The sequence below is a fragment of the Sorex fumeus genome, unplaced genomic scaffold (genome assembly GCF_029834395.1).
Source record: "Sorex fumeus unplaced genomic scaffold, SorFum_2.1 ptg000035l, whole genome shotgun sequence".
Lineage (NCBI taxonomy): Eukaryota > Metazoa > Chordata > Mammalia > Eulipotyphla > Soricidae > Sorex > Sorex fumeus.
In genome coordinates, this window is record NW_026606092.1 from 12,351,635 (window position 1) to 12,369,230 (window position 17,596).

At 44.8% G+C, this 17,596-nt stretch overlaps 1 protein-coding gene across 2 annotated transcripts in view; it reads left to right on the forward strand.

The window, feature by feature from the left end:
- STAM2 (signal transducing adaptor molecule 2) overlaps window positions 1-17,208 on the forward strand; it is a 67,785-nt gene extending 50,577 nt beyond the window's left edge. The window contains exons 12-14 of one of the 2 annotated variants that reach the window (XM_056117642.1): window positions 7,848-8,001; window positions 14,195-14,367; window positions 16,844-17,208. In XM_056117642.1, coding sequence (XP_055973617.1) covers window positions 7,848-8,001; window positions 14,195-14,367; window positions 16,844-17,069 — 553 coding nt within the window. In that variant the 3' untranslated portion in view covers window positions 17,070-17,208. The remainder of the gene's footprint in view (window positions 1-7,847; window positions 8,002-14,194; window positions 14,368-16,843) is intronic. The other variant, XM_056117641.1, reaches the window with a different exon arrangement.
- The last annotated feature ends 388 nt before the right edge of the window (window positions 17,209-17,596 follow it).

The following is a 17,596-nucleotide window of genomic DNA, read 5'->3' on the forward strand; positions in this document are numbered from 1 at the left end:
GCCTCCAGGGGGAAACAGCAGAGGGACAGCACCTTTTTCCACCTGGGGTGGCCCGGGGCTGGTAACCTAATACGAAGTCCGGATGCATTTCTGCCAAAAGCCGCTGGGTTCCGAGATTTGTTTCTGAGTCTCTGAGATCATGGCTTAAGCAGCTTAATCAGTAGTCAGAGTGCCTATTTGTGGGCAGCAACTCCAAAAAGGATTTTTAAAAATAAGTTTTTGAGTTTTCTACAGAAATGAAAAATTCCTTTACTATTAATGAAATAATGGTGGTATTGTCAGCATATATATTGGAGAAAGCATGGAATATCTATATACACATGTACTGCTTTGTGTTTCAGTACAGGAACGTTCTTAGTGAATGATCAAACTGGAAAGGATTTTTTTTTTAAATGATATTACTGCAGGTGGGTATGGGAGATAATTTTTAAAGTCCAGAAGCACATCATCATATAGTTAGTTCAGCCTAGCAATTTCAGGACCTTAACATAATACATAAGGACATAAGCAAAAATTGAGCTTTCAGAGTGTTCTTCAAGCATTATTTGAAAGAACAAAGTTGGAAATAGCAAAATGTCTGCATGTGAGACTGAGTTTTAAAAAATTACATACCCACACATGGTATAATTTAAGGAAATAAAAAAGAACTGTCAGGCCAGGAGATGGCTCAGTCTGCCGTGCCTGCTTTGCATGACTGAGACCCAGGTTGGAGTCCCCCCCCCCCCCCAAGCCTTAGCACTGCATGAGTCCCTGAGCACCATCAGGTTTGGTGCCCTGCACTCCCCCTCCCCTGCCAAAAAATCCTGTCATTGAACTGTATCTATAGATGTCATGTATTTGTTGTTGTTTTTTAAAAGGAGGGGAAAAGTGGAGAATAAGAGTCTTTTATGTTGAAAAAAATTCCTTCAAAAGAAAAAGAAAAGATCTGGGGTAATTAATGATGAGAGTGACCCTGTCTCTATTTCTATTATGAGTTACTTCTTGAGTGTTCTCTTCAGTCTCAGTTTCTGAGCAGGCCAACTGGCATTTTTCTGTTCTGTGACCTTTGACTGCACATGCAGCTCCTGTTCTGAAAATGTCTTGCTGTTCTCGAACACATTTGTATTGTTACTCTTGTTGAATATTGAAAGAGGAATAAAATCCTGTCTCTTTCCTTGAGCAGATACATCATCATCAATTTCTTTTTCCTCCTAAGCAAAGAACCTTATTTTCAGAAAATTAAACTTTCATTTTAGTTTTGTCATTGTACAAAAAGAAGCTTTAAGGTGTTGATCACACTAAGAAATTCCATTGGGTAATTGACTCCAAAAGAGTTTAGATTTATTCAAGAGACATGATTATTCTGAATTTAACTTTGATCCACACTGTTCTAAACTTATTTCTTGCTACCATAAAAAAAAATCAATTCTTTAAGCACCATAAGTTCTTTTCTTGCCAGAGATAGTATAGCAGGTAGGACATTGACCTTGCACACTGCCAGCGCGGGTTCGATCCCCATCACCCTATTTCATTCCCTGAGCCCACCAGAAGTAATCTGTAGGCACCAGTGAGTGTGACTCAGAAGCACCAGCAGCAACAAAAAGAGTTCTCTCTCTCTTTTTTGTCATGTTTTCATATGACAGAAAGAACAGAGAGAGCTTTTTTGGTATGTTCTGCCTGTCCTTTAGCTCGCCTCTGCTCACACTGCCCGCTGACATGACTTAGTCTTGTTTTCCTTGGTTGCCCTGTCCCACTTTCCAGGGCCAGCTTAAGTCCCAACTCCTCCATCAGACCTTTTTTGTCTTCTACCACTCTGAATTCTTCTATTCCATGCTCGCCGCATATCCTTTTGTTTTCACTTGACAGGCTGTTTTCAGATTTGTGTGTGGATGTAGCCTGCCTTCTCCAGTAGATTATAGCTTCTTCGGGGGAAGAAAACCACATTTTCTTCTTAATTCTCTCGTATTATATTGTTGGGCACAGCTTAGCGAACATTTCTCGTAGCTTTGGCATTCCATTTCAGATCTTTGAACGATGTGGTTTCAAACACACAGTCGATCGTGCGCTTCTGCTGAGTTCTTATTCATACACTGGCCTGTGTGCATCTAATTCCTATGGTTAATTCTCGTGGCACGTTTTTTGCTAGCATGTTCACAAGCAAGAAAACATTTCTGAAGAGTCCTGTGTTGTTTATAAACTTTGAAAAATAGTTTGACCTTTTCTTTTCTCTTTTCTTTTTGTTTTTACATTCACACATAAAATAAAAATACCTTATTACTTTCTGCAGGAGAGCATGTCATAGAAAATGGGGTGCATCTCAATAGAACTTAGTTCAGGCCATTTGTGTAGTCTTCTTCCTCTTCTCTCCCTCTGTTTCTTTTACAAGCGCTTCATTTAATAAACAGGATTGTGGGTGTTTCAGGCCAGATGAAAGAACCCTGTAACTCTTTGGAAATTGGCATATTCAACAAAATCACTTAATCACTTAACTTCCTGTTGGTCGTCGATTTGCTCGAGCAGGCGCCAGTAACGTCTCCATTTGTCCCTGTCACATGCTAGTGTAGCCCAATGGCATCTGTTCGCTCTGGGATCATGAAGAGCCTCAAACCGATCGTTCATGATCTTCACAAAGAAGTCTGACCATCTGGTAGGTGGGCGGCCACGTGGTCTTTTGACATCCTGTGGAATCCAGTCAGTAACAGCTCTAGTCCAGCGGTCGTCTTTAAATCTCATTATGTGACCAGCCCATCTGATTTTTGACACCTTGGCAAATGAGACAGCGTCCCTGATTCTTGATCGTCGACGGATGTCGGAACTCCGGATTCTTTCTCTCATTTGAGTGAAACGTGATATTCCAAGCATAGCTCTTTCTATTCTTCTTTGGGAGACCTGAATTCTCATCCTGTTTGCGTAGGGCCCAGGTCTCTGAGGCATATGTTAATGCAGGAAGAACAGTGGATTCAAAGAGATGTGCCCGGAGTCGGAGGTTCTTCGTCCTCTTAGCTATTTCTTCGACGTTCTTGAAGGTGTTCCAAGCCGCTCTCTTCCTCCTGCGCAGCTCGGGTGCCAGGTCATTTGTCATGTTGACTTCTCGACCTAGGTAAACATAGCTGTTGCACTCAGAGATGGTTGTTCCGTTGAGAGCGAATGGGGCATCAGGAACGAGGCTGTTTCTCATAAACATTGTCTTCATAAGATTCAGCTGTAGTCCTACCTTTCCACACTCACGTCAAAGTCGGCCAGCATTTGTGCCGCTTGGCTGATGTTTAGTGTTATTAAAACAATGTCATCAGCAAAGCGGAGGTGGTGTAATTGCCAACCATCTATCTTCACTCCCATTTCTTCCCATTCCAGTCGTCACATGATGTTCTCGAGTGTGGCACTGAAGAGTTTCAGTGAAATGGTATCACCCTGCCGAACCCCTCTCCTGACATCAACGATCACTTCTTTGTAGAATGGTGAGATCCAAGTAGTAAATCCGCAATACAGCTCACGGAGGATCTTGATGAATTGGGCTTGAATGCCCTGATTGGCTAGGGCTTCAATGACCGCTTCTGTCTCAACAGAATCAAAGGCCTTCTTTAAATCAATGAACGTTAAACAGAGTGGCATCTTGAACTCCCGAGAAACCTCAATGAGCTTGGTTATCGTGTGGATATGGTTGATGGTGCTGAATCCTTTGCGGAACCCGGCTTGCTCGCATGGTTGTCCTTCATCTAGTGTTCTGCCAATCCTATTTAGGATGACTCGAATGAACAACTTGTAGATGACAGACAAAAGGCAGATCGGGCGATAGTTGCCAATGTCATGGATGTCTCCCTTCTTGAACAGTAGTACGGGTCCTGCTGGTTTTCCATTGGGACGGAACCTTGCATTCAGACAGGTAGCGTGTGAAGAGCTGAGTCAGCGTATTGATGAGTACTGATGGCAGGTTCTTCAGGTGTTCAGGTCTGACCTTGTCTGGGCCGGGTGCTGTTTGTTTCTTTACCGACGAAATGGCGTGTCGGATTTCGGAAGGGAGAACGTTGGGAACGACATATCCATCCTGTGGAATTTGGTATGTTGGCAAGTGGACATGGCTATCGAAGAGATTTGAGTAGAAGTCATGGATAATCTTCTCCATTGCCATTCTGGAGGATGTGATGGATCCATTAGGACGTCGGAGGGCAGTCATCTTGGTCTTGTAGTTGGCGAAGGACAGGCGGGCGTAACAAATACTTTTCCCAGCTTCTGCTGCATCTACCAGCACTTCTGCTTTTCTCTCTTTGAGGTCTTCCTTGATCGCATCTCTGCACTGCTTTGCGAGCTCGGACGTTAGCTTGCGGTTGCCTGAGGCATGCGCCAAACCACGCTGGCGAATTAGCTCAAGAGTTTTTGAAGACAGGCGTTTTTTTGTGGCTATCTCTCTCTTGGCGTTCCTCGCACATTCATGGAGGTGCTGAACCAGTCGATCGTATTCCTCGTCAATGTTGTCAACAATGGCATCTTCCCATGTTGCCGCAATAGTGCCAAAGAGTTCCCAGTTGGTGGTCGTTCTGGGAATTCTCTTTTTGAACTTTGCAGCCCTTTCTCCCCGCTCTGTGAAGTAGAATTTTGCACGAAGGAGACAGTGGTCTGATCCCATTTGGAATTTTGGGACAGTAGCGACATCGGTCAGGCAAAACCGTCGATTGAATATGATGTGGTCTATTTCGTTGTGGAATCGTCCACCGGGAGACTCCCATGTCCACTGTTTAGATTCTGCCTTCTGGAACTGTGAGTTACCATGGATGGTCTTGGTCGACATGATGAACTCAGACATTCTCTCACCCTGTTCGTTCCATTCTAGGCCATGGGTCCTGATGTGAAGTTCTTCAGCTGATCTTCTCGGTCCTATCTTGGCATTAAAATCACCCACAATGATCTTGTAGAAGGTGTGGTCTTCTTTATAGAACTTCTTCAGCCCCATGTAGAGCTTCTCGATTTCTCTTTCATCATAATGAGATGTTGGTGCGTAGACAAGGAAGATAGAAACTGCAGGCAGTAAGCCAATCTATTCATATTGTAAACGTCCGATTCAGGTTGTTAGGCATTCGAATGAATCAATGCTCTTGGCCAAGTTTGTGTTGACAAGGACACCGACGCCTCCGACACCTCTTTTATCGCATGTTCCGAGGAACAATTCTTCTCCAGTGTCGAAAACGGCATGGTGAGATTCGTGCCTTCTTGTCTCGGTCAGACCAATGATGTCATAGTTGATCATTCGCGCTTGTACCATCAGGTCCTCGATGGATGCATCTGATGCTAGCGTACGTGCATTGAAAGTACAGATGATCATTTTTGTCTTCCTTCGTTGTGGCAGCCTAGTTCGGCCTTGAGATTTTATCGGCCTCTCCTTTCTCATCCTTCTCAGATTTGTGTGTGAGAAAATAAGAAAATAAGCTCTTTATTTCTGCCGGGGGAATAAGCAAAATTATACTAAGTCAGAAGAATTTGCTCTGGGTTAGGCAAATCTGAAAATTCTCATATTTGAATTTATTAGAAAATAAGGTGTCTTTCACTCTCTCAAAAGAAAACAGCAGGGGCTGGAGCGATAGTACAGTGGGTAGGGCATTTGCCTTGCATGCGGCTGACCCGGTTTCAATCCCCAACATCCCATATAGTCCCCCAAGCACCATCAGGAGTAATTCCTGAGTGCAGAGCCAGGAGGAACCCCTGAGCATTGCTGGGTGACCCAAAAAGCAAAATAAATAAATAAATAAATAAATAAATAAAAAGAAAAAAGAAAAAACAGCAAGCAAGCAGTCAAGAGTAGTATTTTCATTTGTATCAAGGTAAGTTTTTTTTTTTTTTAATTCCAGTTGGTCCTTTCATTGGTATAAGCAAATGAAAGTATGTGAGGTCCCAGAGAGGTATAGTGACTTAAAGGGCAAGCACGAGACTTCTAGTTCAAACCCTGTTGCCCACTGTAAGCTCTGCTTGTTGGGGATCCCCAGCAAGAAGGAGGCTGGGAGGTGGCTCCATAGCTCATGAAGTCCCCAGAATGAGGACGAAACTCTGAGCTTAATCTTGAGACCAGGCATTCACCAAGATAACCCTAACAGCCCTATAGTTCAGGGCATTGGTCTGCAAACCACCACCAGCCTGTGACCTTCTATTTCAGAGTCACAGGTCCAGGGTTCCCTTCTACAGGGGAGAAAAGAAGGGGGAAAAAATTGTTCCAATCCCCCTACTACCATCAGAGAGCCCTTCCCTCCACCAGTGTCCCAAGTATCTCTCATCACACCTTACCCCCCAAGGAAGCTCCGATCTGTAGACAGAATCTCTGGTTCTGATGCCTTTGTCGTTTGTCATCTGCTTACTATATTTCTTTCTATTTTATATCCTACGCATGAGAGAAATCTTATTTTTGATTATGGGGGTGTTAACACCTACGCATGTATAGATGAATAAAACCTAAACTGAATTCCACACAGTTGTGAATCATTGACGATTTTGATAACAGTTTTATTCCCAAAGACTTTATGCAGGTATAAATTTTTAAAAAAAATCAACAGTATGAATAAGTCTATGCTAATACATTTAAAAATTTACATGAAATAGGTAAGTCCTAAAAATATGCAATTTAGTGTAAGGAGAGGAGAGTCAAAAGTGCAGGAAAATGTGAATTTGCCTATACAAATGTATTTTATCCTACAAAGGTAATGTTGATTTAATGTTGGAAAATATTAAAGATAATGCTTAAGTATCTGCTTTAATAAGTAAAAGAAAAAAATCTAAATAGGTATTTTAGAAAGTCATCTGAATAGATCTTGAAAGAACATTCAAAATAAAACAAATATATAAAAAGTATAAAACCCTTAGCAAGCTCAGAATCACAGATCTTTTTCTTTGTTTTCTTTTTGCATTTTTGGGGAGAAGGGGAGTTGGGGCCACGCCTGGTAGTGCTCAGATCAGGGCTCTGCATCTCAGTGCTCAGGGATCCTACTGGTGTTCAGGGGACCACATGGGAGGCCAGGGATTGAGCCCGGTCAGTAGTGTCCAAGGCAAGTGCCCTACCCACTGTGCTATCACTCCAGTCCCCCCTTTGTTTCTTTGAGCTCATCACACATCTTCAGTGTGGCAAACACGTGCCTGTAAGGTCATTGTCTGAGAGGTTCCAGAGCTGGTTGGTCCTGGTGGAGCCTTCCGTGCTGTTATCCTCACTCCTTGAGCCTGCGGGGCTTCTGCGCATTCACCCTCTTCTGTTTTGCTTTGAGGGCGAGTCTTTGAAGTTTGCTGCAGTAGGAGTTTCTAAGGGCATAAAATGGTGTTGCTCTTCCCTCCCTTCCCTGCCCATCTTCATTGTCAGCAGGGATGAGTGTATGTGGTGTGGGTGCTGCGGTTCAGGGTCAGTGGAGCGTATGGATGTGGGCCTGGAAGGTTCAAGGAGCACCAAAGGGCCTGAGATGTCGTGTGTGTGTGTGTGTGTGTGTGAGCACACTTGACTCTTACACCTCATAGAAGGTCTGAGCCTTGCTTGAATACTTTCTTATGAAATGTTTAAATTAAGGCTTATACTCCTCTCAAATTGAGAATTTATTCTTCCTTATAATTGAGTTTTAAGCAGAAACCTATAAGAAACAGGATTCCTCGTACCAAATTTTGAATTGACTTTATTTCATAAAATGGGGAAAGGACTTCGCCTAGTATTATGAAGCGCATCAGCCTAGTTATTGCCAGAATTAAATGTCTTCTCCCGTTTTACTTTTGTGAGTGTTCGTTCATTTTATATGAGAACCCTTAAAACATGAATAGGAAATGTGTCTTATATTTCAAATAATTTTTATTTCTTAATACATGCTTAAAAATCTTTAACAATATTAAAGTTTTTTTTTTTTAAATACCAGGAAGCATTCAGAATTGTCTGAATTGAATGTCAAAGTCTTGGAAGCTCTGGAGCTGTATAACAAATTAGTGAATGAGACACCAGTCTATTCAGTCTATTCAAAGCTTCAGCACCCCACACACTACCCATCTTCAACACCTGGAGTTCCAATGCAGGTGAGTGTGATTTTTGAGAACTTTTCTCAAGGCTTTTTTTTTTTTTTTTTTGCTTTCTCTAAGAATTATCAAAAAGTTTTAAAGCAGTATTAAAGTCTCTGTACTTGGTGAATAAAATGTTAAAATGGGCTGGAGTGGTAAGGGGCCTAGTCCTTTGTTTTGCATGTAGATGGCCTTCTTTGATCCCTAACACCATCTGACCCCAATGAATACTGCCCAGGGAGTAGTTCCCAAGCACAGAGCTGAGCGTAACCCCCGAATACCATCAGGTTTGGCTCAACTCAAAATTATGAAACTCATTTTCACGGTCAGTAAATACTGGCAAAATAATGCTCATCAAACAAGTTAGACATTGGTGTTTTATGGATATAATTTCGTTTATCCTAAACGTAAAGTGTCTGCTAAATACATGAGAGGGGTTTCTATTTCTTTGTATGCTTTTGCAGATACAAAGCATTGAACTGGGGGCCGGAGTGATAGCACAGCGGGCAGGGCATTTGCCTTGCATGCGGACTGGCCTGGGTTCGATCCCCGGCATCCCTTAAGGCCTCCTGAGCACCACCAGGAGTAATACCTGAGTGCAGAGCCAGGACTTAACTCCTGAGCATTGCCGGGTGTGACCCAAAGAGCAAAAAAAAAAAAAAAAAAAAAAAACATTATAAAGCATAAATCCTTAGATTTAGGACAGTGCCTGGCATTGGAAATGAAGCTAGGGTTCCAGCCTTACATTCAGCTGACCTGGGCCTGATCCTGAGCTACTCCAGGGGTGTTCTCCTGAGTGCAGAGCCTGGAGTAACCCTGAGCATCGCTCAGTTGTGGCCCCAAAAACTCAAAACAAAACTAAAAAAAAGAGGTAAAGGTAAAGGCCCTCCCGTTGATCGTCGATTTGCTCGAGCGGGCCCAGTAACGTCTCCATTGGAGACTTTGTTGTTACTGTGTCTGGCATATGGAATACTCTCGGTAGCTTGCCGGGCTCTCCGAGAGGGGCGGAGGAATCGAACTCGGGTCAGCCATGTTGGCCGCGTGTAAGGCGAACGCCCTACCCGCTCAACAAGCAGTGTTAAATATTTCACTTAAAATCTCTGTCAAGGTTTCTTTATCTTTTTTGAGATCTAAGGGGTTGGTTAAAGAACTAAATTTGTTCTCAGAGCATGTTTTAGGATGTTTTATTTATTTTGTGGTGGTGGGCCGGGCCAGTCACGGGAGACCGTTCTCAGTGTGGCCCTGGAGCCTCTCTCAGTGGGGGAGTGTAGGGTGTGGGGCAGCGGCCCCAGGGCTCCTGCATGCAAAGCTTTGCATTCAGTCCTGTGAGCTCTGCTGACCCCTGTTTGTCATTTTAAAGGAACCATACCCAGGAGTGCTTGGAGCCACTAGAGCTATACCAGCTGTGCTCTGCCACTCAAGTTACCTCCTTGGCCCATTTTCATGTCTTCTTAGACGCAGGACTTAAATTCTTCAAAATTCAGACCTGAGGGCCAGAGCAACAATACAATGGGCAGGGTTCTTGCCTTGCATTCGCTGACCTGGATTCGATCCCTGTCACCCTAGATGGTTCCCTGAGCAGTGTCAGGAGTGATCCCTGATCACCGAGCCAGGAATAAGCCCTGAGCACTGCCAGGTATGCCCCCAAATCAAACAAATGAGACTGACCCGGATATGATGAAGGCATGAGGTGGAGATTCGATAAGCCATTCACTAATAGCATCCTTCCCCAGGACTTTATATCTTTCCCATACTTTCTAGCTTAAATCCTTCAGTTTTTGAGTCCCCAATGTTCTGAAGCCTTTTTCAAGTTTCATCCAGGAAGTGGTTGAATTCAGAATGAGCTGGGGGTGAACAAAATTCATGTTACTTTATGAAAGTTGGTATGTAAAGGAGTGTGTGAAGGAGAAACCAAGGAGAAAAGATAGAATGTGGGTGCATATTCCAGATACTTGACACAACATAATTGTTAAGTAAAAAAAGAAGAGTTACTATGGTAACTGTCACATCAGACAAGATGCATTTATCAAATATGCCTTGCCCTGAACTTTTGCAAATGTTGACAGTCATTCCACACGAGGGTAGAAGGGCTATCTGGGTGCAAAAGACAGCTGGGGTTTATTCAGTATTGCTTCTGAGTCTAAGGAGTCACGGGCTGCTGCTGTGAACATGAAACCAATCAGAAATAGCTGGACCATTGTATTATAGAACTCATGTGTTATATCTGCTGCTGGGCCTGTCGGTAGAGGCTTACCACTTCTCTCTCAGGGTTTTGTACTTAGTTGCATACTACTCATAATTTGTGTATTGCCAATGAGCACAAAACATTTATTTTAAAAGCTAGCTTTCAGACCAGGAGAGATAGCTCAGACATGGGTGTGTGCTGGCATTGCCTGGCTGCCCCCATAAGCACCCCGGGTGGACCCAGATGCTGAATGGTCAGGCCCACCCAGCCAAGCCAAATGTTTCAGGGATCGTGCCTAACCCCCAAGTACTGCTAGGAAACCCGTGCCCTCTACCCACACAAAAATATTGCTCTGGGTCAGAGTGATAGTGCACATGCTTCACTCATCCAAGCCCTTGGATTCTATTCATGGCATCAAAAGTGCCCTCCAAAAAGAAAAAGTAAGCTTATCATCAGTTTGATTTTTTTTTTTTGCCTCGTGGTTGGGGTCGGGGGAGGGTGAGGGCTGTTTTTTGCAAAGTTTTTTGTTTGGGGGCTTCAGCTGGCAGTACTTGGATGTCACTCCTGGCTCTGTGCTTGGAGAGTAGCTCTGGGTGGGCTCAAGGGTCACTGGGAACTAGTAAGTGCCTGGATTGGAACCAGGCCTCCCACAAGCAAAGCATGCGTGCACTTGCCCATTCAGCTATTTCTCTAGCCCTCCAGAAACTCTTTTCTGTGCTTTAATGCATAATTGCCTTTGCGCTATTCAAAAGCTCCTATTCTGATTTCGGCAAAAATCTATACTGGAAAAAGTTGGCGTCACACACCACATTTATTTATATCTGGGAAGGCTGGTCAGGAGCTAAGTGCAGGATTCTGCCCAGTCTCAGCCTGCAGCCTGTTGTCAGTGGGAAGGTCCTGTCTGCCAAGGATGCCATATGATTGCATCTAATTGGGGCCAGAGCGAGATAGGACAGCAGGTAGGATACTTGCCTTGCAGGCGTCTGTGTAATGTTGTTATTTTGGCATTTCTTGCATTTAAAATTTTCACATCAGTGGTCTTTTTTTTTTTTTGCGGTTGGGGGGGTTGTTGCTGGAGAGATAGTGTACTGAGTACAATGTGCTGGGAAGAAGGAGGCCAGCTTTTTATTTGGTTGGGTTTTTTTTTGGGGGGGGGGGGATGTTGCAGGGTACACCCAGTGATGCTCAGGGCTTATTCCTGGCTCGGCACTGAGGAATTATTCCTGGTGGTGTTGCGGGGACCTTATGGGATGCCGGGGATCGAACCTGGGTTGGTCACATGAAAGGCAACTGCCCTACCCTCTGTGCTATCTTCTCGGTCTTAGACCAGCTTTGATCTCTGGCACCACATAGTCCCCCCGAGCGTGCCAGCAGTGACTTCCAAGCATGAACTCTGGCTCTGGAAAATGGTCCAGTTTTTAAAATAAGTTGGTGCTGGGGCTTGGGAAATGATACCTGTGCTTCACACGTGGGAGCCCCAGTCTCAGTCCCCCACACTGCCTGCTTCCCAGAGCACTGAGACAGGAATAGCCCTGACCACTGCCAGTTGTGGTCCAAAAACCAAAAAGGAAAAGAAGAAGAGAAGAACTGAGTTTCAACTGGAGCTGTGATCGTTATTGTATACCACATTTATTAAATGTGAACAGCGCTGGGGCCCGAGCGATAGTGTGACAGGTGGGGCACTAGCTGTGGATATGACACCCGAGCTGGATCCTCGTCATCCTGTGTAGTCCCCTGAGCAACGCCAGGAGTGACCCATGAGTGCAAAGCCAGGAGTAAGCCCTGAGCATTGCCAGGTGTGACCCAAAACCCAACTACAACAACAGAAACCCGTGAGCAGCGGGTCCTCAAGCAATGCTATATTTTTTTATTAGTGAAACACCATGAGGTACAGTTGTAGATTTACTGTTTTTTGTGCTTGGGTTTCGATTATACAATGATCAGATACCCATCCCTCCACCAGTGCCCATTTTCCACCACCATGGATAATATGCCCCCCATCCCCCCCTGCCTCTGTGGCAGGGCAATCCCCTGTGTTCTCTCTCTCGTTTTGGGTGTTGTGGTCTGCAAAAGAGGCATTGAGTGGCAAACATGTTCAGTCCATAATCTACTTTCGACATACATCTCCCCTCCTGGGAGGATCCTCCAAACACCCTTTATTTGGTGCTCCCTTCTCTATCTGAACTGCCCTTTCCCCTAGAATACCCGGCTGGCCTCTAAGTTATGGAGTAATTCTCCTGGTGCTGATCTCAGCTATTCTTGGGTATTAATCTCATATTTTGTTACTTTATATCCCCCAGATGAATGCAATCTTTCTGTGTCTATCCCTCTCTTTCAGACTCATTTCGCTTAGCATGATACTTTCCATGTTGTACCACTTGTATGTAAATTTCATGACTTCATCTTTTCTAACAGCTACATAGTACTCCATTGCGTAGATGTACCAAAGTTTCTTTAACCAGTCATCTGTTCTTGGGCATTCAGGTTTCTTCCAGTTTCTGGCTATTGTAAAGAGTGCTGCAATGAACAAACAAGTGCAGATGTCACTTCGACTACACATTTTTGCCTCTCTGGGATATATTCCCAGGAGTGGTATTGCTGGGTCAAATGGGAGCTCAATTTCTAATTTTTGAGAATCGTCCATACTGTTTTCCAGAAGGGCTGAACCAGTCAACATTCCCACCAACAGTGAAGGAATGTCCCTTTCTCGCCACATCCACGCCAGCATCGGTTGCTTTTGTTCTTTTGAATGTGGGCCAGTCTGTGAGGTGTGAGATGGTATCTCATTGTGATTTTGATCTGCATCTCCCTAATGATTAATGATGTAGAGCATTTTCTCATGAAGCAATGCTATTTTATTTATTTATTTATTTATTTATTTATTTATTTATTGCTTTTTGGGTCACACCCGGCAATGCACAGGGATTACTCCTGGTTCTACAATCAGGGATTACTCCTGGTGGTGCTCAGGGTACCATTTGGGATGCTGGGAATCGAACCCGGGTTGGCTGCGTGCAAGGCAAACGCCCTACCCACTGTGCTATCACTCCAGCCCCAAGCAGTGTTATTTTATTAATTCACTGATGAGAGAGAAAAACATATCCTGGCTGGTGTTGAGCAGAAGCCATGTTACCTAAGGACCTGCTTTTGTTAGACATCATTTTACTTGCCAAGAATCTGTAGACGGTGTTCAGTGAGGACTTAACTGTACATTATTTCAAATGCCACCTTGGTAGAGCCTGTCCATATGGGGATAATACACCGAGAATTAGGTAAGAGGCAAAAACATTCACTGGCTTCCACCATTTTGCTGTTTCCTGAGAATACATTTTCTCCTTTATCCACGGTTCCTTACTTTTTTCCTATCTGTACCAGTTGCCTGAAGTAAAGGAGATGTGGACATAGAAGACCAACACCCTGCCCTGATACCTTTTCTTTCCCCGCTTGGCCTAAGTTTTGTCCTTGGAAGGAAGGTGCCGAGTAAGTCCCATGGAATGGGGTTGGTGGTCCTCATTCCAACGGTGACTTGAAGTGCTGCCCTGCAAGAGAATGTGCAGGTTTTTTTTGTTTGTTTGTTTGTTTTGGGGCCATACCCAGCTCTGTGCTCATGAGTGAGTCCTGGTGTGCCCCCTTATGTGGTGTCATGTTCCAACCCAGCTTGTCCACCTGGAAGACAAGCTCCGCGCCTTTGGTGGAGTTTTCTATGACTCTTCAGTAAGACACAGGAACCAGGGTGCAAAATCATCGGAAGATTTGGGGATAGAGTCTAACCTGCCGCTGAAAAAGATACCATCTCCCTTCCTCCGAGGCCCCCGGCACAGTAAAAGAACAGAGCACGAATTTCCATGGACCTGGCCCCTGTGATTTGGGAGCTCTCCGCTTTTTGTACAGGGGTGGATAGATGGGCGGAACCAGATTGCTCCCAAAGGTGCTTGCTCTAGCGTTTTAGATAAGCCTTGTTTTAAGTAGATTGTTAGGCAGATATTTGGAAGACTCGTGAGTCAACTTTTCCTCTTGGGTTAACAGACGTATCCAGTCCAGGCCCTTGGTGGTAGCTATATGGGCCAAGCTGTTCACCAAGTCTCTGCTGCCCAGAGCTACGGCCTGGGTCCAGACCAGCAGGCACCCCTCACGTCTGTGCCTCCCACTGTAAGTTCTTCAATGACAACACCACAGCCTGTCCAGCCTCCGTATTTAAGGTAAGCTGGGGGTGGAATGCTCTTAATTTTTTATAATTATAATACATTAAATTTTCCGAGAATGAAGGACCGGAACAGTAGTACAGTGGGTGGGGCTGTTGCATCGCATGCGGCTGACCTAGTTTTGATGCCCGACACCCCATAAGATCTCCTGAGCCCTGCCAGGAGTGATTGCTGAGCACAGAGCCAGGAGTAAGCCCTAACCACCATCTGGTAGGGCCCCATCCCTGCATATCTTTTTTTTTTTTTTCACAGCATGTTTCTCTTTGTAGCGAGAGTTTATGTTGTTTATTATGGAAGTAAGGTCCCAAACTGCTCGGTCCTAGTTTCCTGAAGTCAGAATGATACTCCTCCGAGCTTTGCTACCTGCACAGAGCTGGCTGCTGAGACCTCGGCTAGACTTGTGCTGTGATCAGTTCAACAAAATAGGCCCAGGCTGGGGATCGCTCCAGAGTACTGGGAGATGTAAAATCAGAAAGCTCTTGTTACTTGACTCTTTGGAGAGGGGGGGATGAGAGGGGGTGGGGGACAGGTAGCCTTTGATTTGGCTTTTGTTTCTTTTGGTCTACCTCTGACAGTTTTCTCAGGGTCCGCTTCCACCTCAGTACTTGGGGGCCACTCCTGGTACTGCTGGGGGTCAGTGCAGGCCTCCTACCTGCAAAGCATGTGCTCGGTAGCCTGAGCTCAGTCTCCAGCCTCTGTTACTTTGTTTTTGTTTTAGATTTTGATTCCTTTTGTTCTAAGCCAGACCTGCTGGTGCTCAGGGGACCACTCCCGGCTCTGTGCTCTGAGGGCCACGGGGTGCAAGAATCAAACCCAGGTCCCCTGAGTACAGAGCCTGCACTCAGCCCGGCAGGCTGTCTTTCGGGGCTGTTCCTTTTGACTCTTGAAGTGTGTTTGATGGAGTCACAGAACTAGCTCAGGATTTGGCCGGGGTGCATGCTTTTCAGACGGGGGGGCCCGGGTTCAGTCTAGACCCACATGGTCTACTCCTGAGCACTGAGTCAGGAGTAGCCCCAACACCTCCATTGTGGCCCTCCAGTTTTTCTTTTCAAAGCATGTTTGAGCTGAGGAATTTGTGACCTAATTTGTTACACTAATACTGCTCTCTGAAAATCATTCTTGAAATCTTGCCTTCTTTAACTTTAGTTCATCACACAAAATGTCATTTTCTGTGGGCATGTGTTAGATGATCTCTCTGATCTCTTCCCACTCTTAAATCCCAAGAGTTATAAATGTTAGATATCTGAAAATTAAATAAAGCTGTTCGTATTGATGTTTAGTTCAGTTCAAATGTTAAATTTTGTCATCCTGGGTGATACTACAGATTATGGCGGTGGGGGAGGAAGTAGCATAGACATTCATTCTCCTGTATGATAAGGAGTGTGCTTAGTGTAATTCTAAATTGCATATATTTGAAAAGAAATGTATGCCATAATAATTGTAGGAGCGAACCAGGCCTTGCAATTGGGTTTGATTTTTTTTGTTTTTAACTTTGTCTTGTGTTGTTTAATATTAATAAACTGTGGGTTGAGACTCTCTCAGAGGTAGACTCAGGATTCTTTGTGGATTTTATGAACTTTTTAATGCTTTTTTGGTAGGGATTCAGGTTAAACTCTGAGAGGCAGGGGCTGGAGGGATAGTACAGCGGGTAGGGCGTTTGCCTTGCACACGGCCAACCTGGGTTCGATTCTCAGTATTCCATATGTTCACCCGAGCACCACCAGGAGTAATTCCTTAGTGCATGAGCCAGGAGTGATCCTTGTATATCGCCAGGTGTGACCCAAAAAGAAAAAAAAAAAAACAGAAAAAAAACTTTGAGAGGCAGCTTTGAAAGTGTCCCCTCAAGTCAAAAGTGTGCAAGGGAAAGGAATCTCGTGTCCTCAGGGCTCAGGGATGGGGAGGGGCAGCAGGTGACCAATGTGTGGGAGCCTGGGGTCTCAGACTCCAACTGACCAGGGATACGTGTCAAACAGAAGCTTCTCTTTACACAGTTTTCTGATGTTTTTGGTGAGAGATTTGGAAGAAAACAAATTTAATATGCCTGAGAATTTTATGTTTGGGCACAATCTTCTTACCAGATAGAAAAATTACATAACTGATAGATATTTTATTTATTTATTTATTTGCTTTTTGGGTCACATCCAGAGATACACAGGGGTTACTCCTGGCTTTGCACTCAGGAATTACTCCTGGTGGTGCTCAGGGGACCATATGGGATGCTGGGAATCGAATCCGGGTCGATGGCGTGCAAGGCAAACGCCCTACCCGCTGTACTAGAGCTCTAGCCTCACATAACTAGTATTGGATCGCTCAGGTGCGTGAACCAGAAGGGGAATGAATGGTGGGGTGTTTTGGTTTGGGTTTTGCTTTGTTTTGTTTTTTTAAATCTTTCTCATGGTGATTTTTATCTCTGGCTCTAACCCAGGTAATGCAAAGTGAATAAGCTTTTCTTCTTACCAATTTTTATTCACAGCACTGGACACGATGTGGTTTCCAATTCTCCGTATATGAACCAGAACTCTAATCTTCAGCCAGTTGTGGGCGCCGCGGCCTACGCCCAGCAGATGGGGGTGCCCGTGGACCTGTCTTACCACAACACTACTTCGGGCCTGCCGCAGCTGGCAGGCTTCCCCGTGGCAGTGCCAGCCCCCACCATGGCGCCGCAGCAGACAAGTTACCACCAGCAGCCTCTCCTCTAGAACCCAGGCTCAGCTTCTGGGGGTTCTCTGGGGCAAAGCTTCATGATTCCTCCAACCTCGTGATTCTAATCAAAAAATACTGAGAGAAACCATTCCCTCCTTCAACGCTAAAGGACCATAAATAAAGCACAAAGCCTGATCTCACTTACTGGGGCCATTTTTTTCCTGTCTTTTTTTTTTTTTTCACTTCAACATCTTTGAAGTCAAACTTGATCAGAGGCAGCTCTGAGTCGAGTCGCTGCCTTACCAGATAGTTTTGTCTTCCTTTGAAATATCTCCTGGGGGCTGGGGAGAGAACCCACTGAACCATCGTGACTCTGCTCTCAGAGGTGACCCCCTGGCCCCCTGGGGATGGCCCATATTTAAAAAACTAAAAATCGTCCAGGGGCCAGGACATAGTACAGAGGTTATGGCTGATTCCTTGCAGCACAGCCAGCCCTCAGTCTTCTTCATAAATTTGGACACCCAGTAAACAGTAGCTTCGTGACCCTCCAGACAGCTTGAAATAGATACGAGTGTTAAATTTT